At 42.7% G+C, this 26464-nt stretch overlaps 2 protein-coding genes across 5 annotated transcripts in view; one reads left to right on the forward strand and one right to left on the reverse strand.

Moving 5' to 3' along the window:
- Positions 1 to 1075: 1075 nt before the first annotated feature.
- rad52 (RAD52 homolog, DNA repair protein) lies at positions 1076 to 5500 on the forward strand (the record flags this gene model as incomplete). The annotated part of the gene is made up of 11 exons (XM_080841909.1): positions 1076 to 1138; positions 1291 to 1392; positions 1490 to 1583; positions 1724 to 1791; positions 2801 to 2919; positions 3215 to 3290; positions 3426 to 3754; positions 4522 to 4703; positions 4912 to 5001; positions 5079 to 5315; positions 5442 to 5500. The coding sequence occupies 11 exons, from the start codon at positions 1076 to 1078 to the stop codon at positions 5498 to 5500; spliced, it is 1419 nt and encodes a 472-aa protein (XP_080698035.1).
- Positions 5501 to 6735: 1235 nt separating this feature from the next.
- The window catches only part of wnk1a (WNK lysine deficient protein kinase 1a), a 34681-nt gene continuing 14952 nt past the window's right edge, over positions 6736 to 26464 (reverse strand). For 3 of the 4 annotated variants that reach the window (XM_080842979.1, XM_080842978.1, XM_080842977.1), the window contains exons 3-25: positions 25855 to 26027; positions 25434 to 25654; positions 23746 to 23903; positions 21332 to 21420; positions 20962 to 21181; positions 20442 to 20787; positions 19383 to 19540; positions 18981 to 19064; positions 17921 to 17998; positions 15923 to 16002; positions 15381 to 15534; positions 13692 to 13808; positions 11987 to 12100; positions 11704 to 11749; positions 11450 to 11593; positions 10583 to 11358; positions 10452 to 10488; positions 10268 to 10335; positions 9622 to 10052; positions 8828 to 9027; positions 8637 to 8747; positions 8360 to 8520; positions 6736 to 7874 (exon numbers count right to left, since the gene is read on the reverse strand). In XM_080842979.1, coding sequence (XP_080699105.1) covers positions 7554 to 7874; positions 8360 to 8520; positions 8637 to 8747; positions 8828 to 9027; positions 9622 to 10052; positions 10268 to 10335; positions 10452 to 10488; positions 10583 to 11358; positions 11450 to 11593; positions 11704 to 11749; positions 11987 to 12100; positions 13692 to 13808; positions 15381 to 15534; positions 15923 to 16002; positions 17921 to 17998; positions 18981 to 19064; positions 19383 to 19540; positions 20442 to 20787; positions 20962 to 21181; positions 21332 to 21420; positions 23746 to 23903; positions 25434 to 25654; positions 25855 to 26027 — 4287 coding nt within the window. In that variant the 3' untranslated portion in view covers positions 6736 to 7553. The remainder of the gene's footprint in view (positions 7875 to 8359; positions 8521 to 8636; positions 8748 to 8827; positions 9028 to 9621; positions 10053 to 10267; positions 10336 to 10451; positions 10489 to 10582; positions 11359 to 11449; positions 11594 to 11703; positions 11750 to 11986; positions 12101 to 13691; positions 13809 to 15380; positions 15535 to 15922; positions 16003 to 17920; positions 17999 to 18980; positions 19065 to 19382; positions 19541 to 20441; positions 20788 to 20961; positions 21182 to 21331; positions 21421 to 23745; positions 23904 to 25433; positions 25655 to 25854; positions 26028 to 26464) is intronic. The other variant, XM_080842980.1, reaches the window with a different exon arrangement.

Below are 26464 nucleotides of genomic sequence, written 5' to 3' on the forward strand. Positions count from 1 at the left end.
AAATTGGTTGCGAAATGTAAAAGGTTATCGTGATTTTTATCCAGATAAACCGCAGCTCCTGGCAACTTGCGCTTGTTTGACACGTCTGACAGACCTCTGGCGTCAGAGAGCTCCCGAAACAATATGGCGGCGACGCGTTTCGCCGAGAAGCAGTGGAGGCGGCGTCTACCTATATGATGTCTATGAATCCAATGGTACCTCATTTTTGAAAATCATACGGTTCAAAAGTTGCGTGTGTTACAAAAGTCCAACTTTGACCTGTTGGTGGCGCTAGATTGATCTAATGAGAGCCATGAAACTTGGTGTGAATGAAGAATGGACTGTCCTTGAGTGTGCCAAATTTCACAAAAAGTTACCATATGGTTCTAGGGGCTGCCATTGACTCCCATTACGGAAGAATAATAATACCTACGATAACAATAGGTCACCTCCTACCGGAGGAAAGCTAATTACAAATGGGAGATGTGGAATAACCTTGCCTGACTGGCAACCTATTGCTCAGATCACCTGTTCGCCACTAGATGTCACTCACATGTACTATGAGTGATTGAAGATAGAGCCCGTCTACGGGTCTATTTACAAATCATGTGGCAAAGTGCACTGCGCGTGTTAGCCTAATGGCTCACAATTCAGTGTTTCAGAAAACATGGATTCGCCATTACACTCGTGATATATAACGGACCGAACAAGTGATGACTCTGCAGTCCAGACTCTTCAATCCAGAGAGGTATTAGTCAAAGACATCTCTTCAGTTCACTCAGTTCACCGACCGGATATGGTGTGACGTAGAAACGTCAGTGTTCGAACCAAAGCGGGAAGTCGAATTCAGATTTTCCAACGAATCCCTCCTATTTGATACAAACATGTTTAGACCAGGCAAGCGACTCGACAGTTATTAACACATTTTGTCTACGTCCTGCTGTATGCGGTTTTATAATTGGCCTTATGTATATAATGTTGAAATGTATGTGATAATGTAGTGTTATGAACACCATCCATGGAGTGAGTAGACCATGCTGCATGTAGAATGCAACTAGTGTTCTGAATGTAGAGTAAACGACAGCGGAGCGCGAATATGAACTCTGTAGGGGGGAAAGATGAGTCCAATATGGTATCTACCAACCTATGTTTTGGACAGGTATGTCTTTACTTCTCATTACTGCAACTCACATAGCGTATTACCACACGAGAGGAAACTTTTAAAATGTGGTTGACATTCAGTAGTAATGTAGCGCACGTTAAGCAACAGTGACCCACGAGATATTTGATTAAGGGGCAACTGTCTTGTAGCAACCGTACACGGCAGAGGAGTACCAGGCGGTCCAAAATGCGTTGCGACAGAAACTTGGCCCTGAATACATCAGCTCTCGTATGGCCGGTGGCGGACAAAAGGTAAGGACGCGTTTTCCCACTCTATGCTTTTAACGGACAGAGTATGTTTGTGTTAAAATGATATGTATGCGGGGTGCCATGTGTATGTCTGTTCCAGGTGTGCTACATTGAGGGCCATAAAGTCATTAGTCTCGCCAATGAGCTGTTTGGGTACAATGGCTGGGCTCACTCCATCTCCCAGCAGACTGTTGGTAAGAGCAATGCTGTGTTTGGTTTATTCATCTTTATCTTTTTTATGCACCTGTGAGTCTGAAAGACAATAAAGACCTGCATATTGTGATCTCTCTTAATGTCTAAATTAATATTCTTTTTTAACAACATGTATTTACAGACTTTGTGGACCTCATCAATGGAAAATTCTATGTTGGTGTCAGTGCATTTGTGAAAGTACAGTTAAAGGTAAGAAGGAAAAATATTGTTACATTCTGAAACTGCTATATTTATCCTCTTGAATTTGATGGAAGTGGAAATCATCAGTGTCATTATCATTGAGTGCTTTCAGTCTGTTACACTGTATGTTAGTATTCCTAGATTTTGAGTGAGCTGTATCCTCTCTCCGTGTGACTTCAATGCAGTTGAACTTTGACACTGCCAGTGTCATGCACACCTACACAGATCATTGCGCTATTATAGCAAGCACAATAATTTACTCTTTCTATCCAGATTATGGCATACAATTGCTGTTTATTTAGTTGTAATGGTACCTGTGCTGCAAATGTCAAGTCTGTGTGAGTAAGCTGTTATTTGTTTGCAGTGTATGTGACATTATAAAAGGTTCTAAACTTGAAAGGATCTACAATTTTATAGTAGCCTTGTCAGCTTCTTATTGTGAGTGGGAATGAATTCATCATGACTGACATTACAAATTGGAGGGTTTTGTGAGAAATATTATTGTACAGCTGCCATGGTATTAGTTTCAAGTTGTATGGCTAACTATACTTTGCCCTTGCTTGACATGGGTGGAAAAAAATGTAGATTCGCTTTAGCTACTGTATGTGCTTATTGGTGCTGTGGTAGAAGTTTGAAGCGTGGCTGACATTACAAAAAATGACTATTAATTGACTGAAAAATTGTCTTCAAAATATTGGAATTAGAAAATGGCGTCTAGCACAATTTAAAGACTATATCTAAGCAGTAAACACAAAGTAATAATCCAAATGCAGGGCTCGTTACTGTGATAGTAGTCATGCAGGGCATATGCGACTGGAACTGACGTTACAACTTATCAACATAAAATCAACAGTCCACAAGCCAACACTTTAATCTCTGTTTGCCGCTTGGGTTGGAAGTATAAGAGTTCTAAATGTTAAGGGCATTTATATTGCATATCACACCTCTATTCCTCCTAATAGTTAAAACCTAATGATGGTGACAAAAAATTGATGTACTGATATATTTCCCCCCAAAGGACGGGTCATACCATGAAGATGTGGGATACGGGGTAAGTGAGGGACTGAAGTCTAAAGCACTGTCTCTGGAGAAGGCCAGGAAAGAAGCTGTTACTGATGGACTGAAAAGAGCTCTCAAGTACGAACAACTACCACCACTCTTTCTATCCAGATAATGGCATCAAATTGCTGTTTATTTAGTTGGTCTGGTTTCATCTGTTTTATTTATGTTTTTAATAAACATATTTAGGGTGAAGGGCAGTCAAGAATGATGCAACCATATTGAGAATGATCAGACTTGATGTGTGTGTGTGTGTTAGCAAAATCATTATTTGTACTGCGAACATGAATGAGCTGTGTTAAAAAGGTGTTGAAGAGAAAAGGACTTACTGTTGATGGAAACCGCTTTGTCAACTTATTTTCCCTACGTCAAGGTGCTTTGGAAATGTTCTAGGAAACTGCATCCACAACAAAGAGTACCTCATGGCCATCAACAAGATTCCTAAACAAGTAAGCTCAATCTGAACTCATTACAGTAATTTTAGAATTACTCTAAAAGGTGACCATTAATGTGGAAAGATATAAGATTAATGGAATACTGACTTTGCAAACCTTAACATAAAATATTTTCATCTTGGCCTATAGCCCATGCCACCTTTAGATCCCGCTCTTACTAAGAGATCTGACAGTGAACCATCAGTGGAAAGGGCCAGGTATGCCAGTCTGGTTCGCAGTGATGGACCGTCAGTGGAGAGGGCCAGGCATGCCAGTCTGTTTGGCAGTGATGGACAACAAGGGTGCGCAGACATAGCTGAGGATCCTATGAAGGAGCAGTGCTCTAAACAGCCAAGAGTCCAGCCGTTGTCAGAACCACAGGATGACAAAAGAGGTATCAGGACATCGCTATCATCAAACACTGATCCAGGACACTCGGCTCTTCCAGACCCTGACAAGAGGCCCAACAGCATAGGCAGGTTAGTCAACTGCACAGGAACATACAAGTAGGCTAGCCAGCTGCTTTGTTTAATATCTGTCAATTATGCTTTCCGTCTCTAAAATGTATATTTCCTGCCAAACTTCATCTTCTGACTGAATCAAATTAGACTATACAGTGAAGGCATTGCAAAAGATACAGGCATAGCAATACAGGATACACTGAACTGACTTATTTGGTCTTGGTCTGGTGAGAGGGACAGTAAAGTGGACACGAGGCACTTACAAACAGCACTGGGAAATGGGGCAAAGATGGGAGATTGTTGGCTGAATAAAACTTGAATAATAGGAATAAGATTTGAGCACAACCTTGGCTCATAAGGGGGGGACCCATCTACTAGCATATGCTATCAAAATTTGAGGATAATACCAAAACTATCATAACCTCAGTTGTATCTGAATTAAGGAGCAGGAAGTTGTTAGTCATCTTTAACATCTCTCAGCCAAGCTTCTATCTGGGGTAGTTGTACAATTTCGTCAGGTTTTATGGAAAGGTAAAGGTGGGTGTCATTTGCATAGCAATGAAAGTTAATGCCATGCTTAGGTTAACATGTAAAAAGAAAAGAGCAAGGGTCCAAGCACAGAGCCTTGGGGAACTCCATACCTTATTTTGGTGTGATTGGATGGCTCATTGTGAACAAACTTAATACAGAAACAAGGAATTTCACATCTTTTCCTGTGTATAACTAAATTTTATAATAATATTTACAAAAATAAATGTTTTTATTGTTCCCTGTTCATCTGGTAGGCCTTCAGTGGGAATGGTTAGCCTGTCTCCAACGGACCAGCACGTAGACCCCAAGCAGCTGAGGAAGTTGAGGCAGCAGCAGCTGCAGCAGAGGTTTCGTGAGGAGATGGAAGCTAAGAAGATGAAGGAGCCGGGACCGCAACAACAAAATCCTCTTGGCGAGCAGCCTGGAGCTTCTCATGGTAAAATGGTGTTAAGGGAAAGTCATGCAGGATGTCTTTTCAAAAGCAGTCATTAAGAGAGAACTGCTTCTGGTAACAATTATATTTGTTTAGAATTGTTTGTATACCACTTTGTAATAGGTTTGTGGTTATTGGTCATCCACACAGTGAATGATTATTTACCTTAGGGATGAGTTCCCACAGTCTCAGAGACTGATGTTCTCAACAGTGCAGTCAGGCTCTGCCATCCAGGAGACCAATGGTCAAGGCACAACTAACATTCGACATGCATTGAAGTTTGAGGACAAGTGCTTGGCTGGTAAGATTCAATTGCACAAGGTCTATTTCTCAGCCATCAGTGAATTTGTACTCTCTGACATTCCCAAATCCTTCTAGATGATCCAGAGCTGTGGGATTTCACCCTTGATGGTATTGACCTGTTGGAGCAACCTTCTCATACTACGAGCACAGACCCTTGTCTCAACACACTGGGTAGAGTGCATGGGATGACCACACGGAGTAAAACCCCACAAAGAGCTCCGTGCCTTCGGGCCCCAGTTCAACCTCAGGACAATGGAGGAGGGTACGCACAGTACAGGTCTCATCAGTCCATGCCAACATTTCATCAAACAGGTAACGTTTATATGGAAAGTCTGCTCATGCATTTAATGTAGTGGCTCTGAACTGTTCAAAAATGTTATGCAGAGTGGTTAAAGCCAGTACATGTGAATTGTAAAATGTTTCTTATTCTTTTCACAGGGGATGTAAGCCCACAAAGGCATGGTCAATTTCTTAAGAAACGGAGACTTAATCCTTGATGAGTTAAGAGTTTTATGGTTTATATGTTTTAAAATGTCATGAGATTTAAGTGTGATTCTTAATAAATAAGTTATTCAAGGAACTCTGTGTTGAGTTTTTCATTCACCACCTATAATTTGAGAGGTGAAGAAACAGTGTGGTAGACAGACATAGTACCCAGACATTGTAACCAGAAATCTTTATTTTTATTAATCTTTATATATATACACAAATTATACAATGTTCACACAAAACCAGACTTGAGTAACCACACAGACCCAGACAAAGCGATCAAAACTGAGCAAAATAAAAATACAATAGTTAACGGTATGGATTTTCTGTATTTGCTTGTGAAGTCTAAGCCTTGTTATTATGGGACAGAATGCATGCAAACCTGGCAAAAGTATGGGTAAATGTATTATGGAATGATTTTCACAACAGCAACTCTGGGGGAAAAATGGTAGTGGTATGTCAGTGTTTCTTTTAGACTAAAGCTAAAAAAAACTGAAGGCAAATCTGTGCACTCACATCAAAAACATGTATGCGTAACAATATCCCTTTCAGTGTGTTACGAATACGAAGTCTAACTGGCGTGAATTCTGCATTGCAGTAACTATAATCTTCTCTAGAGAAGTCAAGCTGTGTAATTCAGAGGTGAACAACGAGGTCACTTCTGTGTGTTGGAATGGCACATGCTTAGGGGTTGAGAAAAGAAAGACGGAACAAAAACTGTAATACTGTTCTGTTTACTCTGTGCCTAGAGACAAGTCTACAGAGTAAATCAGATCATGTTAACCTCAACCATGCATGTCCATCGAAAATGCACCTGATATTTTTCAAACAAGTTCAAGGTACTAATTTACACCAGTTCTTGAAATCAGGTCCAATTTTTTTTTTTTTTAAGTTACATACCCATACATAGTTGTCATACAATACATAGCTTAAGGGAATGTGTATTGTCAGTATGGCTAATATTAATTACAGTATTGCTTCAGAGAACAATGATTGGAAACGTACAGCATCCCTGTGTGCTTCAAGGGTAGATAAGTTTAACTCCAAAGGTCTGATAGGGCAATACAAAAGTTTTTCCAAGGCACCCCACAGATCTGCTAAACCTGTAAGGCTGAGAAAATCAACAACCTATATTGACTTCATACTCCTGCTCAAGTATCCATGGTCAAAGTTATCTGATGAATATGAGCAGGCAAAAGTGTGTGTGTGTGTGAGGGGGGGGGGGGGGGGGGGGGGTATTTGTGTCAAGATACACAACATCTCATTAATGAAAAATATGTTCATATATACACATAATAAAACTGGACAATTGTGTTCAGAATCGTTTTTTCATTCCCCCCTCCCTCCCTCCCCCAGTTGCACATATCTCTATGTGGTTTACCATTTCAGTATAAAGTGACAATATAGAAGTCTTCTAAGTAAACAATGTTGCCTAATGTTTTCCATGATTCACATATAGTAATACAGAAATAAATCTAAAATGCCCTTCACAGTTTGTGCCTACTAGTCTTGTGCAGCTTGGTATCTATGGCCTTTTGGTTTCTCTCATGCTCTCTTCCATAGTGGGCCTTGATCTGACCTAGACACCTACAGCTCAATCCTCACTTCATTCTAGTCTGCCAAACCCACTCAGCCACACGAATCATGCCAGCCAGATATACACCAACAAGAAGGCTTCCTCTATGTCCAAGGATGGATGGTAAATACTCAAAAAGATTAAATAGGAGTCAGTCAGTGAAGTCAAACTATTTGCATTCTACCCACCACAAATGAGATAGATGGCATCAAAAGGAAATTCTGTGCACTATGTATGATCATTAACATGAGAGGTACTTTTCCGTTATCTTCAAAAGTGTTGCCAGTTCATTCAAAACCATTCTTCCCTCTACATGCTCCATACACAATTCCTTACCACCTTACAAGTTACAATCTCCAAACCCTGCTCAGATCTGCTTTGTGGCTTCTCAAATCACGTTCCTGGTGCGTTTATATATGTATATGAGTGAGGGTACTGGTATACAATCCTAATCATGACCACTGGAATGCTGCCCCTCTCTGATTTCAATTAGCTTGGGTAGTTCTGCCAGCATTGCTGCTGCCACCGCTGGGTTTGTGGTTGGTGCCAATGTGGAAGCCTTGCTGCAGTGAGATGGGTGGAGCTGCAGGCTGCATTGCCCCCAACAAGCCCGCTTGTGTAGATCCTGCAGGATTGGCCCACTGGTTGGTGCCACTGTACGGGGTGCAGGGGTAGCCAAACTGCTGCGGTGTCATGCACAGGGAGCCCTTACGAGAGCCTGCGCCTGACGGCGGGACCACAGGAGCAGCCATGGGACCTCCCAGGGAGCAGAGCTGGCCTGGAGCTGAAAACTTGCGCGGGATCGTCTACAAAGAGAGGGGGAAAATCATAAATGAATTTATTGATTTAAATCAGATTGAATTTACAGGACATTATGAGGATTATAAGAAGCCTGAAAACCTTTCCTGACATTGCTTTATGACCTGACACCAGACAACCCCATTAACCTCTAAAGGAGTTTATGCTCGCCGATGCTAGCAAATTAGTTTGTGTGGTTTAATCGTCAAAACGTACAAATAACGTCATTTCCTGATGAAAACCGTTGAACCATCAATAACAGGCTATATATGAATATTGGTTATACAGTTTAACTATTATGATGACATGTTTCACTGTGCTCTATTCTTTGCAGTCTTCTGAATGAAATTACTTTTGATTGTGTTTTGTAAAAAAGGGCTTAAGACAGCAACCTCTGAACCCAACCCATTTACTGGAATTGTTCTGGAGCTCTACCGCAAAAAAGTAAGGGGCTCATTCTGACATCACGGCCTTGAGCGTTCTGTTTGGGCACCTTTTTGACTTGTGCAAGACTTATGGCATCTCGTGCCCAGTTATCCACCAGCTGATGGAGGTCATCTGTGAAGGTGCCAGAGCTCTGACTGGCAGGAGCATGACCCTGGGAGAGGTTCTGGCCATGGCCTGACGCATGTCCTGTTCCATTGGTGTTTGGACCTGTTCAAAAAGGTTGTGGGCATCCAGTCAATACATTCGACAAAAGCAACATCAACAAAAAACAAAACATCATTTAAAACATTAAAAATAACAACACAGAAACACTTGTGACTTACTCTGTGAAGAGGCACTCTGACTGGATGCTTTAGTAGTAGTAGTGTTGCTTGTCCCTCCAACTGTTGTCACTGATGCTGGAGGCTGGTCACTTTGGCCTGTCAGTTTCTTACCTAAACAGTGAAATGGTCCTGAAGCTGGCTCAACGGGCTGAATATATCAAATGAGTAAGAGGTGTGAGAGCCAGACATACCTGTGTGCTGAGGGCTGGCCTGAGCACTCACACTTTTCCCAGACTTGCAGTTTTTGCCTTTGGTGATCCTGCGTCTGCCACCAGACATGTTCATTGTAGGCGGTGCTACCACTGAAGGTGGTGATCTGCCCAGCCGGGAAAACAGGGCGTTGATCTCCTCCTTCTGGCGAAGGTGTAAGTCATGGATCTCTACCATATGTCTGGGGGGGGAAACACCACCTTACGATTAGAACTGTTATACAGAACTGAGGGCCTCTTACCATTTAACAAAACACTAAGGCTCTTGCTCTATGTGCGAAGGCACATAAATGTGTTGAGGGGTGTGGTTCAAGAAGTGGTTAAAGTGTTCTTAAAAAGCACTGAGATCAGCGTTAGCGCATCAAATGGTGAATATTCCCCAAGACTATTGCTCACAAAACTGTCTCTTGAATTAAGTTCTCAACTTCCAATCTGATCTCTAGGGTGTGATTTCTTGCATTACGGACCAAATTAAAAAGTTCTTTCAAGCCCTTTCCTACACTGTGAATTCTACCACCACTATGGGCTAAATGGAAAAAGCAGTAACAGTCTTGAACAGGAGCCCTGTATGTAATACTGGAGAAATCATATCCTGTGTGACTAAAAACATAGGAAAGGCTTTCTTTTCATTTTGGTGCCAGAGTTCTAAGCACCAGTAGTGCCAGAGCAGCCTTCATGCTGTATACAAAAAAATGGTGGTCAAATTTCAATGGCGTCTCAGTGAATGGTCAAATGTTTGGGCTGTGGCAGTAGAGGTGTGAATGTGAGAGACTTGCCTCTCCCTGAGCTGTGTGACCTCCCTCTTCAAGGTCTCATCCTCTGGCTCAGAGTCATTGTCACTGCTGATGTAGTAGTTGCAGGTGGTGGGCTGGCTGGGTGAAGGGGTCTTGGTGCCTGAGCCCACAGCTGCACTGTTTTGGGTGTCGGGAGTCGAGGTCTCTTCTGTGGCCTGACCCACTTTGTTGCCGGAGCTAACCATGACCTGGAACCTGCCAATGGTGGTGCGGGCAGGCTCGGCATCGGGTTTGATTACTGGTTTTGGCAGATTGTGAGATCTGTGTAGTGTGTTCTCTGGGCTTGAGAGGGAGGAGGATGATGAGGAGGAGGAGGAGGAGGAGGAGGACGTAGATGGAGTGGCTGAGGATGATGAGCCCATGGTTGAGGGCTCAGGGACAGTGCTTTGGGCCTCAACTGATGCGACAGAAACCTGAGATGGGAAGGTACATTAAATACATTAAGTACATTTTTCATAACAAATCAGGTGCTATACGTGTAGGTTTGATTATTGAGGTTTATAATAATCATACAATCTATGTCCTCAAAAGACACAAACCAGCTCAATCTTTTTGAAACATTTTGACTACTTAAATTTTATACTTCATTTTAATTTAATAATTTGAACATATGTAAAACTGCACAGACCTGAAAGCGTCCAAGTTGGAAGCCACCAGTAGTGGGTGGAATGGTAGGCTGCTGGTCCCCAGAAACAGCTGGAGATGAAATAGATGAAGTAAACTATTTGAAACCTGGCAATCGGAGCTGACAATTACAATATATAAATAAGACGCAAACACTAAAGGGTGGCCATTCTCTCGCTTATACATACCTAACTGTCCATCTTGGACGGGAGCACTCGCAGAGGACTTGAACATAAAAAAGAAAAACATTTAATTTTATTAACACCACATGAAATCAACAAAATAATTCTTATAAATGTGATTCAGAGTTGAAACTGACCACTCCTGCTTGTGCTGGTGTGGGAATAGAGGCCATGTCAGGCAGCCCACTGGAGAGAGACAGACTGGTCTGCAGCATCTGGTTGGAACTCCCCATGGGAGAGGAGGAAGTCATGGTGCTGGGCGGGGAGGACAAGGAGTCAGAGGCCATATTGTCAGCCAGGGTGGACGAGCTGGACACAGAATTCTGGTCCATGAAAAGAGAGCGCAGCTTCTTGTCCAGAGCATGGATGTCCTCAATGCCAGGGGACTTGGACTGGGACTCGCCCTCGCTCTCCCCACACAGCGCTGGAGTCTGGCTGGGTACGGCTGCTGATGGGACGGGCTGCTGTACGCTGGGGACCTGTGGCCCCGAGGGTATGACAGAGGCAGCAGGCGTGGAAGACACCAGCTCCGTGTTAATGCCACTCATGTTTGCCATGGCACTCCCAGTCTCTGCAGAGACGGGAAGAGCACTGGCAACAGGCCTTGCAGGTGGAGGCTGTGGGGTGAACTCTGAGCCTGGTGCAAGTTGTGTTGGAGAGAGCCTCCCTGTCTGGGCTGGAAGGTCAGATGGGGGAGACATTGGGCCTGGGCCTGGCCCTGCTGACGAGCTGCTGTGGCTGGAGGCGTCTGGAGCCTGTGGGCAGTCCAGACCAGGGTTGGGGGCCAACCCACTGCTGGATGGAGCTGGGAGAGTCTGCTGAGATGAGGCAGGGTAAGAGCTAGGGGCAACATTGCTCTGCTCGGTTGGCACACTGCTTGAGGCGGCACGAGTAGTTGACCTTGGATCTTGGCCTGAGAGCACAACAAAGGGCACATCAAGAAACCACACCAACATCTCACCAGGATCTTCTCAAAGATATTAAGGTCTGAGAGAGCATAAAACCTGCTGTTCCATCTTCCCCAAATGACTTGTTAGCTGATGGGTGTCCGAAGTATGAGTCTCTGAGCCGGGACTCAGGAACAGGGCTGACGATGAAGCGGCGGCCAGCCGAGTGGACCACCTGGGCAACCAGACTTGGAGGCTCACCTGGAAAAGAAGGGATGGGTCAACCATGCGTCTCCAGTGCAGAGTGGTACATTCCATACTCCAACTGAACAATGACATGATCACAGTGAAATAGTCAGGAAGAGGTTTACCAAGTCTGTGTGGAGTGGATATCTCAGGGATTTGCGGTTCAAGAACCTGAAGGAAGAATGAAATGATACTCTTAACCATGGTATGGTATGAAATCAACCCTTTAACACACATCAACTCCCCTCTGCTCCCTGCCTTAGTTGAAAGACGCATAGTACCATTATCTGCTGGGTTGGTTTTCATCTTCAGAGAGTTTATTTGAGAGTGTTAGCAGTTCTAGTAGACATCAGCAGGTTAGTCTATCAAGTTAAGGTAGAGTTGGTCTCATTCCACATTTCATCATACCTGGGTATAGCCTTCTTTCAGCATGCTCTCTCCGCCATCAGCCATCTCGATGACCTCCCGCACTTGGTCAATGAAAGACTCCCGTTCACTCTCCAAAATGAACTCACTCTGAACCTGGACCGATTGCAAAACACATATTATATAACTTCTAGGTCTGTTCGAACAATGTTTTTATTTTGGAGTGGACAAGAGGCAGTTGGGATCCTGGCCCAACACCACTCTGATTCTTAGGAACTAGTATTCACTCTGCGTTTGTTAACCTGAACCGCTGAACTGCACAATGTTCCAATCATCAAAGCAGGAGGGCAGAACAGCAGGCAGACATTTTATCCCATTGCATTTGGCTGAGGAATGGGAGCAGATGAAGTAGGGGCAATGTACAAATGAACATGAACAGGTGAGTGTAGATTAATGTTCACAAATAGCGTCTCTGATTCAGCTTGGCAACGCTTGAAGCCAAAAAACTCGTTGGAACTATTTTTGGGGTGGAGAATGAATAAACAAAATCAAAAGAAATGAAACACAAAAACACAAACTCTATTAGTCGGTAGTACACTGTTGTAGAAAGCAATATGACACTTGTGCTAATAGTGTTGGTAAAGGATATTGTTACGCCCCTCTACACCCCTACTGGCTTTGCAGTGGCAGTGCAATGGTCTTTAGGTTGTTAATGGGCGTAATTTGCTTGATTGTCCAAACCTGAGGACGTGTGAATAAAAGCCATGCTGTTTGCCCTCACCATGCTTTGGAAGCTGTTGAACACCATGCAGTTGGTGCTGCTGTTTTGCAGTCACTATTTTATCCACTACTTTTAAGTAATATAGAAATAACACCTAATTTCGTCTCTTCAGTTGTTGCGGCTCAAGAGCCGGGTCGTAACAGATATCCTCATGGCTGTGATGACCTGCAGTACTCAGCCACAGGCCGAGCCCCTTCGGCCGAATCAAAGCCAGGGGGACGTCCTTTACTAACCCCTGTCTCCCCTTGGGGTCGTCCTTTACCAAGCCCACACTCCCTTGGGGACGTCCTTTACTAACCCCCGTCTCCCCTTGGGGTCGTCCTTTACCAAGCCCACACTCCCTTGGGGATGTCCTTTACTAACCCCCCCTCCCTTGGGGACATCCTTTACTAACCCCCCTCTCCCATGGGGTCGTCCTTTACCAACCCCCCTCTCCCTTGGGGTCATCCTTTACCAACAGCCCTCTCCCATGGGGTCGTCCTTTACCAACCCCCCTCTCCCTTGGGGACGTCCTTTACCAACCGCCCTCTCCCATGGGGACATCCTTTACTAACCCCCCTCTCCCTTGGGGACATCCTTTACTAACCCCCCTCTCCCTTGGGGACATCCTTTACTAACCCCCCTCTCCCTTGGGGACATCCTTTACTAACCCCCCTCTCCCTTGGGGACATCCTTTACTAACCGCCCTCTCCCATGGGGACGTCCTTTACTAACCCCCCTCTCCCTTGGGGACATCCTTTACTAACCCCCCCTCCCTTGGGGATGTCCTTTACTAACCCCCCTCTCCCATGGGGACGTCCTTTACTAACCCCCCTCTCCCTTGGGGACATCCTTTACTAACCCCCCTCTCCCATGGGGACGTCCTTTACTAACCCCCCTCTCCCATGGGGCTGTCCTTTACTTACCCCCCTCTCCATTGAGTCATACTACTTAAGCAACAACTGACATCGTATGCCAATATCATACCATTATTTGTGCTATTTCCTCTGGATTATCACCATCCAAGTCGAACTTGAAAGTCACCATTTTCCGGTTGTGTGTTTCCAACTGGCATTCAGCCACTCTGTCTCCATTGTGGGAAATCTGCAAAGTGAAAAAAAACAAAAACATAATGAAAACAAAGATGGCACAATCAGTGCCATTACATGGTGGGACCATCATATAGTGACCTAAGAAGACAAATTTAAGTTGTAAACCAGGACAAGTTTATTTTAAAAGGTACTATGTGTAAATCATTTTGTTTAAAACATTCATAAGTTAACCAGAAATAGCAATGGAAGAAATTAGACGTAACGCAAAGAGTTACAAAATATGACCGCTGAACTGTTCAGTAGGTTTTGGCACAGAATGAGTCATGGTTGTCAGTGTGTTTGTGTGTTTTTATGTGTTTTGTGTTTTAAGGGAATTATTTGTGATAGATTTTGATGATTTGGTTATGTAATGTTGTGTACTACTTTTTTGTGGATTGTTTTGGTATATTTTTCTTTTGCAATGTAGTTTGTTAAAACAGGGTCACATAAAGTTGTTAAGAAAAGTTGAATTGACCCAAACACATACAGTGCCACTTGAAAGTATGTGAACCCCTTGAGCAGTTAAGAGTTTTCTGTTGTTTTACCATGATTTTTCATTATTTTCATCACCACATTAAGCAAACCGATCAACTGAGACATCCTTAGGGAAAGGTTTGGGCCCAACCCTTTTCCTAAGGATGTCTCAGTTGATTGGTTTGCTGAATTGACTAATTAAGCACCCAAATATGTTTCACCGAATCTGTTACCTGCATTACTTTACCAATTCAGCTGGGGGTTCACTTACTTTTGAAATGGACTAATTCCATGTTTCATGTAGTTTTTTTGCTACTCAAACATTTCCCTCTAAACAAGTACATGCAAATGATAAACATAAACCTGACATTTCATCTATGGAAAATTGGTGATGAAAATAATGAAAAATCATGGTAAAACTCTTTACTGCTCAAGGGGTTCACATACTTTCAAGTGGCACTGTATGTCTACTGTGTGTGTATGTGTGCATACGAATGTCTACTGTGAATGTGTGTATCTGTTGCAGTTTTGACCATGCAATATGGTGCAGTTTTGACCATGCCAGCCAGAGATACATAGCCTGGATACCAGCCCGAACCCCGCCCACAAAATGTTTGTTACATGCCCACCAAATTTCGTGCACCCCGGTGTTTCAGTGTCCCGGGAATAGTTGACAGAAAATCGGCAAACAGAAAAAAAAAAAAAAAAAACCTGACTAAACGCTGCCGCGCGGCGGTCATAATAACGGCTTTGATGTTAAGTCAAGAACGCCTTTGCACTGTGTTGCCCAGATATCTACTAGTAAGCAAGCAGCTATAGCTGAACCATCCTCTCTCTATTACCATTTCGTACCAGAAGAAGCACCAGTGTAGCGAAAAAGGGCTATCATATTAAAGCGGAATTTATGGTTGTCCGCTATTTACCCTCTCCTCTTTTCCCCTCCCTTCTAGAGCAAGTGCACAACAAGATACAATGCACACATCAGAAGCAGTAGACCTATTTCATAGCTGCTTTATCAGTCATTTGTACTTGTTTTGTTCTTTTCATTTTCCCTAGAAAACCCATAGTTGAAAATGTTTCTTGACTAAGCATGACTTAGCAGGTGCCTTACATTCAGCACATCCAGCTTGGCTTTGGGGGTCTTTTCGGTCCGTGAGCGACTGCGTACAGATCGGCGATGATGACGCTTAATGGAGCGGCCCTCGTGCCTGCCTCCTGTGCCGTCGTTGCCATCACTCAAGCCAGACGCAGCATCTGAGAGACCACTGAAGGGAAAACAGATTTAATTTCATTTTAATGTCCCACGTAAACCACACCTTTTAACAGCCATACTTCATATGATCATCTTATAAACACTGGGAAGAGAATAGCCCTTACCCTTCATATGACCATCTCATAACACTGGGAAGAGAATAGCCCTTACCCTTCATATGATCATCTCATAACACTGGGAAGAGAATAGCCCTTACCCTTCATATGATCATCTCATAACACTGGGAAGAGAATAGCCCTTACCCTTCATATGACCATCTCATAACACTGGGAAGAGAATAGCCCTTACCCTTCATATGATCATCTCATAACACTGGGAAGAGAATAGCCCTTACCCTTTATATGACCATCTCATAACATTGGGAAGAGAATAGCCCTTACCCTTCTGTGGAGGTGGGAATCAGTGCTGGTTGTCCGGCTGTCTGCTCCACTGTCAAAGACTGCAGTACACCCACAGACGTCTAAAAAAGGACAGACAAGCGAGGCATGAGGCACAACACACATGAGAGCACAGGGCCCAGCACACTTTGTTTAGAACACAGCACAGATCTGCACAAGTGTACCTGAACAGCCTGATAGAGGAAATAGAGATACTCAGCGTTCGGTGGCGGAGAGAAAACAGGAGGGCTCAGCTCATTAGCCCATGTCTTACAGCCATGCAAGAAGAGGCAGCATGCAGAGAAACAGACAGACAGACAGACAGACAGAGAGAGAGACAGACAGACAGACAGACAGACAGACAGACAGACAGACAGACAGACAGAGAAAGTAGGCATGGAACAGGCAGGTGAGTTTGCGGGTAGAGGCCAACCAATGCATCATCTTAGTTGTAATGGTAGAATAAAATCTTGTACTAAGGCAATTAACTATTTAAGATTTCTAATGCCAAACGGCTCGCAATTACAAGCTCAAAGGAACCAAACTGATTTCTTTCTTTTTTGTGTATCGGGGGGCCGGTGTGAGCTAAGAGGAGAGGGGAAGTGAGTGGGATCGAGTAACTACCCTACACTGCCCACCCCACCATCCTAACAGAATTAAATATTATTTTAAGCCATGGTTAAACACAAGGATGGGTATATGGAGGGTGGTATTAGCTTTCAATGCCTCTCCCCAATGTTATTATAACAAACGTCAATGCAGATTAAGATGAAGAAACAGGCAGACCGTTTAAGAGTGGTCAGAGGCAAAGGGAGGTGGTATTAGTTTCCCTAAAATAAGATATCTGGAAAAGTAAAGGTCAGGCGAAGATTTGCACATGCTCCAAGGGAAGCAACATTATTTCAACTTTGACCCTTGCACCCTGTCTCAGTCTCACCTAAGTGTACAACATGTATTATCCATAAAGAGAACAAAGACAGACTGTGAAATGTGCATTGTTTTATAGTGCATGAAAACACAAATGAGTACATAGAAAGTCATTACCAAACTCAGTGTCTTCTGAACTTAATTACAATTCAAATGTTAAACTGGGTTATGCAGACCCATATTTCCTTCAAGAGGTATACTAAAGAGAGCTTAACCTAGTCTTAATACTTTGTGACAGTTTCATGCCTTATGAGTGAGGAGGATTGTCCTACAGCAATCACAGGCTTGGAGGATTTAATCATTTCTCTAAGTTCTGTCTCCTTACATGGTATCTCCTGGAGACAATACAAAACTTCTCTCCAGTAATTCAGATTGGTTTCAAGTGTATTTGTATTTCAAGTGTCAGGCTTTGGCTCTAAATGTTTATTAAAGTTCATCTACTTGCAGTTATATTTCACTACTTAATTTGTTATTGTAAGATTTCCACCTAAGAATACACATTAATAGCATAACAGCCATTCCTAAAAGGCAGTGTATAGTTGGGTCATCTGAAGGCACTGATTAAACACAATTGACTTGTTCTCTGATTGATATACAGACATCTGCATAATATTTAGCTCAATCTCATGCAGGAAACCCCATTATCACAATGCTAGCTTTCTAGAAGCCAAATCAATCAGGATTTGTACTGGTCATCACAACCGCAAGAGGGTGTGGTCTATTTGTTTTCGGCCTTCCTTTGCCATCAATTACCCAAAATGCCCAGCGATGCATGGTGGTTGACCCCTATTCATGAGTAAATTGAGATGAAAGTGGACAGATAGAATACACTTACAGGGTAGCCATGTCAAATCAGGGAGAACCACCCATCAAGGGCCACATGCTTATTTTGTCTTAATAAGTAGAAGTGAAGCAGTAGAAACCAGACTGCCACTGGTTAGCCATGCTAAACAAAACAGACCCATGACCACCAATCAACAAGAAATATAATATATAATCTGAATTATCTGATCCAAAAGGAGCATTCCATGTAGCATAACCAGAAACTAAAGTGCTACTGTGCTCTCCCTTTACCTGCTGTGGCAGAGTTCCCTGCAGTGTTTGACTTAGTGTGTTTGAGCCCTGGGCTGCAGTGCTGTCCTCATGGTGTGGCTGGTGTTGCAGTGACACACCAAGGTGAACAGCAGAGGCCAGAGGGGAGACCAAGCAGAAAGGAAGAGAATAAGAAGGAGGCAAGAATGGTCCAACACATAGTGAGGACATCACAGCTGCCCTTTCACCTTCCATCTAGTGACCTCTCTTTGAACTCCTCTCAGTCTCAGAGTACTTGTTTGGATTTTCCATAAATCATTAATTGAATATATTTTTTGATACATTTTTTCTAGATAACGTTAAGATTATCAAGGTCTCCTTGACATTAGTTGAATTTTGCTATACATTTGCTACCACTAGATTAAATGGCTTCATGGGAGCTGTTATGACTTGATACATTAATATACCAGCACCACTATGATTCATTAAAGTGATGTCAGCTCAACAAGTTAACTAGGTAAGTTATCATTTATTTTCCTCAAATATTCTTGCTTTTTTTGGAAAATGGCGCTTGTTGTTTTCTTCTACTCATATCGCGTTAGCCAATGAGCAACAACCATCAACCAAGCAGTTTCAGAAGAACCAACCATGGAGAATGGACTTATTTTATCTACCAAAACTAAAAGAAGTCCTACAAGGGCGGTTCCTGTGGTTGGAACACGCACAAATATGCAGGCCATGAGTTCCTGCCGGGAAACACCTTAAAGTTGCCAATTAAGTCCTTAACAGTTGTATAGCAAACAAACTGTAGAGTGTCTTGGGCATACAAATTTAGTGTAGATCCACAACAATAGCAACAGAGACTTTGGTCATAGTAAGACCTTTTACATGCAATTTCTAACTCTCCATAAGAGTTTAATGTTCTTGTCTGTTATTGGTCATAAAAAACTGACTTCCATAGATGGGGTTTTGATATTCTTTGATATTCTTCAAGCTCTTCTAAGCAAACATCTGTTGGATTGGGAGTTAAATAGACAAACCGGTGCCAATTCTAAACCTGTGAAACCTGGGAAAACAATAAAGGCATCGTAGCTGTGGCTACCTGCTGCTGTGGTGCTGCTCCACTCTGGCCGCTTGGAGTAACAGGGAGGGTGGTGGAGGTTTGTGGCACAGGGACCTGAGACTGCTAAAGCCAGTAACAGAAACCTTGTTATCACCATCACACATCACTAGGGTTATGCTGGCACATGAACCCCTGCAGAACTCTTTACTATTTTAAGTAAAAGGTGTTCATTAGTGTTAGGAACAATATTGGATGAGGTTCTGCATTCTAAGTTGTAAAAGACTCCCGCTATTGTTTGAGTAACTAAAATGCTTTTTCACACATATTATACTTGAAAGCAAACTATTCAATTCTAGAAAAGTTCAGATTCTTTGCATGAATCCATTACACTATTGTGAAACATGCTAGCTGAACTTCTTTGGTAAGCTCTGTGTGACTCACCATGACTGTCTGGCCTGTGTTGTGCTGCAGGGGGATCTGGGCTGGGGGGCCCTGTGCCGTGCCTGTGGGGGGAGGCTGCTGTGATGGCATGTAGCTGTGGGACATGGCTGGCGGGTGGGATTCCGTCAGGATCATGGAACCCTGAGCCGTCTCCATGGCTATTACACATCAAGGATAAAAGTAGGCAACAATGCAACACCCACAGTGTTTCCCCTACAATGATATTAGGGTGGCGCCCCGCCCCCCCCAACGGCCCCGCCCGCCCCCCCTGGAAGCTCAAGATAATTGTGATTTAAAAAATATTTTTTTATAAATATAGCGCCAGATCACAAAATAAGTCATTTAAGGTTACCTTTACCATAAAACATGTAAAATTATACTTATTTATTAAGTAAAACTGCTTATCCTAACCCCTAATCCTGAAGTATAATTGTTGAATACTGTAACTGTAAGATGTTATATTGACTGCTGTCATTAAAAGAAACACATGAACATCATGTGGGAAACACTGATCCATGAACTCTTTACAATTAAAGTGCTAGAAATTCTATTAGTTTTTACATCTCTACTATGTAAATGATGCAAATACACAAAGCTTTGTTTACATTCATGTCTTTGTATCAATTCCGACTTTAACTCTTTTTTCGGGCTACTGAACATCTTATCATCTTTCAACATCATAATGCCTTATAAATGATACATTATTCTTTACAATTTTCTGAAATTAAGGGGACTCAGTAAGTGGGGCAACAGGCAAGTCTCTGTTCTACAAACAAGTCTGTTTTAGGCACACAAATGCGGAGCTTATGTCTGCAAATGAATAGCGTGACACCTATGGTATAAGCAACATAATAGCGTGACACCTATGGTATAAGCAACATAATGAGCTTTGAGGTGAAATGCATGGTCACCGTAGGGTGTACTATGTTCTGCTTACCAAGCACAGTGTGGTCCATTCTCCCCTCCCTATGCACCAAATGCATTTCATTTGTTGCACATGTATCAGTAATTTCAGTGTAATGTAAAGCAAAACAAACACATTAATGTGGTGACACATACTCGTGATCGGAACAGCATTTTGCTGGAGTAGATGCTGGTCTGCCTCAGGCTCCTCCAACGCTGTCTGAACTGCTGCAGGGACAGACACTGGTGCAGACGCAGGGACAGACACTGGTGCAGGGGTAAGGGCAGGAGCAGGGGCAGGAGCAGGGGCAGAGGCAGCCAATGCTGCTTGCTGAAGTTCTCTCTGTTGCTCTGCTGAGTCCTCCCCCTGCTGTTTTCTCCTCTCTAGTCCCTCTCGCACCAGCTGCCTTATCTCCCGCTTCCGACAGATCTGAGCCACTCTGTCTTTGATGGCCTTGGCCATAGTCTTATGGTCACCGTCACAGACGTAACCAGACTCCACCTGGAAAATACACAAATACAGCATGTCATCAATTTACTTGGCGTTCCAAGACTGCTTATGACACATAAAGATTCAATGTGTGAAGGAGATAATAGTTATTTAGGAATCTTTACTAATCAAAAAAATGTTAATTGGATAAACAGATTGAAACAATTCAACTATATTTTGGCTCACCATTTCCTGGGCCACGTCCTCTGGAACATCCTTCAGGAGGTCAAAAGAGAATTCAATGGCTTCGTTGTCCTTGTACTTCCCCTTGAGCTTTTTGACATCTTCAATGCGCAGCCAGAGCTTAATGGCTACCACCACACCATCATCCTCCTCAGCTAACTCCACTCGTACACCGGTCTCCTCTTGGAAGAAAGCATGGTTCAGAAGGTCTTTGATGGCATACCTACAAAGGAGTAATGGACAGAGTAGGGGGAGAAAGGTAACAAGTTCTGAAAACCGAAAAATCCTGTCCTGACTGACACCAATTACACATCTCACAATTTTAAACTACAGAGCTAAATGTAAAGTGACATACAATAAGCATGACTTTTACCTCTCATCTTTGTGTTGACGGATGCAACCCTCGATGATCTCCTTCACTTCAGGGAACGCTACCTTGTCAAAACTGCCTGGTTTCACCCCCTGCAGCAGGGGAACACAAAAAAAACCTGAATCAGGTAATGCAACGTCAGATGTAAGGGTCCGAGACTGAAAAAGAAAATACGTTTTAACTTGCGGTCATTTTGTACATCCCAAAATAATATTAGCTGTTTATAGATAAAAAACGTAATGGACAATTTTAGGTATTCACCCTCTAGGATTTTATTGTTTATTGATACAGTATGTTGTTTTGTTTTGGTGACAGTCCATAACTGTTGGTGAGGACTGGAAGAGATGCAAAGGACTGATTTACCAAGTCCATATACATCAAAATGCAAAGCTCTTCCACACCCAAAATAAGCTATGTGGCAACAGGGACACTAAAGTTTAGGCTTATTTTACCTACCTTGTTGATGACAGTAGACCCAAAGTCAAGAATACCAAGAGTACAATAACAAGAGTAGCTTTCAGATAAAAGCTGGCAAATAGATTTGCCTAACAACGTCTACGACGTCAACAGTCGAGGGTGTAGCTGGCCCGCCAGAACACTCAGAAAACAGGAAGCCCTGGCCTCACCTCTACGGGGTATACGCTTCACCTCCTCACCTGAACATTATGGGGTAGGTTTTCCAAAGCCTTCTTCAAGCTGTCATTCGTAAACTATATTGCAAGCGATACCTTAACGTTTCAAGGCGTTTCCCTTAGCTAAGTAGGTCGTTGCCAGGAGATACTTTTTTTAATGAAGTTGGAGTGGACTACTTTAAGCTATACCTGAACACAGTTTTCAGAAGAAACAACGTGTTAGAGCTTTAGAATGTTGAATACGTTTCTGGATGTCTGTACTGACTGCAATGTAGGACCAATATCCGTGTTGCATCACCTTTTGTGCTTCATAAAATAAAAAACATCTGTATAAATTAGTCATTAATTTGAACCCCTTGCGAACACAAGTCTATGAGTAACATATAGCCTACAGCAGTCCTTATTTGGGAACTTTTACATTTTGACTTGCTAGTTTTTCTAGTATTTCTCGATCACCTGCGCTCAGATCATATCATCATATCATCCTTTCAGTCATACCCATCAAACTCATCTCATGCATGCTCAAACCTACATGAAGGACAAAAAACAATGCCAGAGACATGGATTCAGCCTCTTAAGGCATAAGTAGGAAGATTTCTCTTGGGGGAACTTGGGAAGAAAACTGTTATTGGGAGACCCAGCCCAGTTTATATCCACAGTGAACATAGCAATCGCTGCACTGTGAAACTTTGCTGTTACCTAGATGTCTGAATCAGTGACATGATCCAATACCGATTTCACTGAAACAACAAAGGCTACAGGTCTCATAGGCGTGTTGCTGAAAATTAGAATTATGTTTTTCTAACTTAAAAGTCCACCTGTCAGTATCTGAAAATCCTGAAGGGCTTTAAACATCATCCCAGTTTTTATATGGTTAATTGCCAAAACGATATAAGGCATTCCTCAATAATACATCGTTTTAATGATTTTATTGCAGTTTTGTGACTTCCGCTAAGACAAAATATTTCTTCACGCAAATAAAACTTCAGATGTTTCAGGTGTTGCTTAGCAACCCATTCACAATAACCTACGTTAAATGAACGCACTATTTGCAGAAATATATAAAAGATGTGAATAGAAGCACATGGCCAATGGCAGTGGCCATTCATTTTTTGCAGTGGTCCTTAAAAAGAAATATCAGATCTCCAAACGTGGGGGAGGCCCGTTCAAATCAATGGAACTTTTCGCAAGATTCTGAGGAGCCGTATAATACACTATGCTATCAGGCATTGTGTCAACAAAGGACTATAAAAAGTATGGACAGAATAGAGTAATGCCCTTACATTATGAAGAAACTGAGGACAGAAAGTTCCAATTGGAGCAAGATTCTACACAGTAACAGTTTTTTTGTAATCAGAGAATCAGTCAGGTCTGCTTGGACCTTTAACATATTTGGATTATCCATACTGTGGTTCGAACCTTCGCTTCACTTATTTTTATAGGTATTGGTGTCGAGAATGAGTCTATGCTTAAATGCGCTATCTTTTACAAAGGCAACTGTACTAAATATTGTTCCTTCAGAAACATTATGACACGTCCCCACTCTGCTTTTCCAGGCAAAGGGCAAAGACATACTATTCAAACCCCTGTCAATATTCTCTATGCAGCCTGGGGAGAATGGCCATACTGCACCACTTACCACTAATTGGGAGAACAAGTAGTGAGATAAATGCCACAAGAAATTACAAGGAAGCAGAGGGTGGGGAACGACAAAAACTAAAAAAAAGTTAAAACGAGGATAAATAAATGGGACCCTCTCTTCTTCAGTAGTGAGTTGGGACTTACGCTGGTAACTCTGCGATAGATCTGTGCCGCATTCTGGCACTCGGAGTACGGGTACTCAGAAGTAGCCATCTCCAGCATGCACATCCCAAAGGCATAGACATCCACTGACTCGTCATACTTCTCTTCATACATCTCTGGAGCCATGAACTCTGGGGTACCTTAAATCAAAAGAACGATTCAGAACTCTGGAAGTTGTCTAAAATATCCTCCTCATTGGAGAGGAGAGGAGAGAAGGAGAGGAGTAGGATGATGACGTGGCCCGTGACCTGTGAGAAGAGAGAGAGAGGAGAGTGGAAAGAAGGATAGCAAAAAGGGAAAGAAAGCAAAAGAGGAAGGGGAAGGTGCCCTCAGTTAACCTGCAATGAATGAAGTAAAAGTTTCCCTCTGTAAGGCCTTCAAAATTGGGTTTTGTATGGAACTAGTGTGCAGAACCAACTGAGGCCCAGACTGACCAGCTGACCTACCCATGGTACTAAAACAGCAGACTGCGCTCTAAGCCAAACAGGCTGAGAAAAAGTGGGATGTGAAGCAAAAGAGAGATTACTTTAGATAAATAAAACAATCAAGTGAAACTGCCAGTAGCCAGGGCCTCCTATGTCTACCACAGAGTATAACAAAAGGCTAGCCATGGAAGCAATCCATGAAGATCTTACCTTCAAGACACACAAATTCACCTTTTTTTAAACACTTACCTTTTTCTTCTACCTGTTCAAGAGAAACTGGTTAAGGTGAGACAAAATAAAATAAAAAAGACTCCATTGCTAGTTCTTACCCAGTTTGGCTCTGCACAACAACTTTGAATTAATGAAAAAAAAATCCCAGAAATAAAAGGCCTTACACAGAAAAACTCTGTAAATTTCTGATAAATTTTGAATGTGTCACATGGTACCAGTGCACTTACCGGGCCCATTTCCTGAATACTTACTGAGTGCCTGTACTGAGGTATATTAATTAAGCCTTCAAGCAGAATAGGGGAAAAGCTGCAGTTAGAGGCTAAAGCGTCCCATGTATTAAATAAATCAAAAAAATATTAAAAAGCTGTTGCACAGGTCATGCGCAGAGATGGGTTGCACCTATGGACGTGACACTGAATCAGAACCAAACATGGCAAAAAACAACAATGGACACTTTCAGAACACCCTTTCAAAAAGAGAAATAAACAAATGTACTGGCATCAGGCTTAGTGACATTTGAAGAAACAGACCACACATTTCCAAAGCACAGGACAAAGTGAATTTCCAGTACCTGAAATACCCAGGGCTCACCTCTAGTTTTTGTGCTATCCCTTTGCAAGGAACAGAACTGGTTTTGCCTGTAGACAAGCCACAATACAACTATGAATGTTTCACTGGTGTTGGAATTCAAGGGGGCTACTTACTCTGAGTAGGTACCTGAAATAATGGTCTTAAGCATGGAGGCATAACAGAGGGACAGACTTATTTTGAACCTAAAAGGAAAAGAAAGAATGGTCTGACTTCGCCTTCCATGAGGCAGAGCCCTGGTTAGCTGTGCTTTTGAGAGGTCGGGGAAACACTGTGGTCTGCTCTCACACCACACTGTTTTAAGACACTTCAGAGGAAGAAGAAGAGAAGAACCTCATGAAACATTTGATTTGCCCTTATGCAGCATAAATGAGCCAACAGTTTCTTTTTTCACCCCGTTTATGCACTTCATGTACTGAGCCCTACCTATAACACTCTTGGCAAACGAGGCTCTCTTCAGCGTGGCCAGCCCCAGGTCCCCAATCTTCACAGAGCCAGTAGGACCAGTGATAAAGATGTTGTCACACTTGAGATCACGGTGGATTATAGGGGGTGTCCTCGTGTGGAGGAAGTGGAGGCCCTTCAGGATCTGCCGGCACCAGCTGCGCAAGACTTTGATCTTCATCTCCTTGAACCGTTTCAGGTATCTGGGAAATATTTACATTTACTAAGCATTATCAGACAATCACAATCAACAAATGCTTGGAAATCAGTTTTTTTTTTGTAAAGCCACTATGCTGAGATACCTTAATACATCTTTAAAAGACTGTTAATGGGGGCCCTTCTACCAAACATAGAGACAGTTCTGATTAAGACAATGTTTCGAGAAGGTAAATGGTTCACTCACGTTTTCAGGGTGCCAGAGGTCATAAGTTCAGTCACCAGGACAATGCATTTCTTGCCTTTGGCAGGTGACTCCCAGAAATCATAAAAGCGCACGATGTTGGGGTGCTGAAGGCCCTTAAGCATACTGGCTTCCTCCTTGAAGCGCTGGCGCTCAGTCTTGGTCAGCTTACGATCCTGCCAAGATGAAGAAAATCAAAGTCTTTGTGTATAAGGTACTTTTATTTTACAACTTAAAAGTTGAAATGAATAGGAGACCTGTGGTACACTTTAGGGGTGTAAATCACACCCATCATGGCGATTCGATTCAGTATCGATTTCCTGACCCAACGATTCGATTATTTTCGATACTCATGAATACACCACGATACGATTCGATTTCGATTCGATTCGATTAATTTGTTCTTTTTTTTACCTTACAGGCTAGACAATGTTTCAGATTTGAAATAAATCAATGAAAGCTGTTATATCGTTATGCATTTTATTTGAGAAACAACAGCCAATAACAGAAGTAGAAAAGTTGTACTCCACCTAGGCCTATGACAACCTCATTCACTGAAAAATAATAATGCCCCTGTTATAGGATCTGAAAGGCCTTGCATCAAAAAGTACTG

The sequence above is a fragment of the Sprattus sprattus genome, assembly GCF_963457725.1.
Source record: "Sprattus sprattus genome assembly, chromosome: 7".
NCBI lineage: Eukaryota > Metazoa > Chordata > Actinopteri > Clupeiformes > Clupeidae > Sprattus > Sprattus sprattus.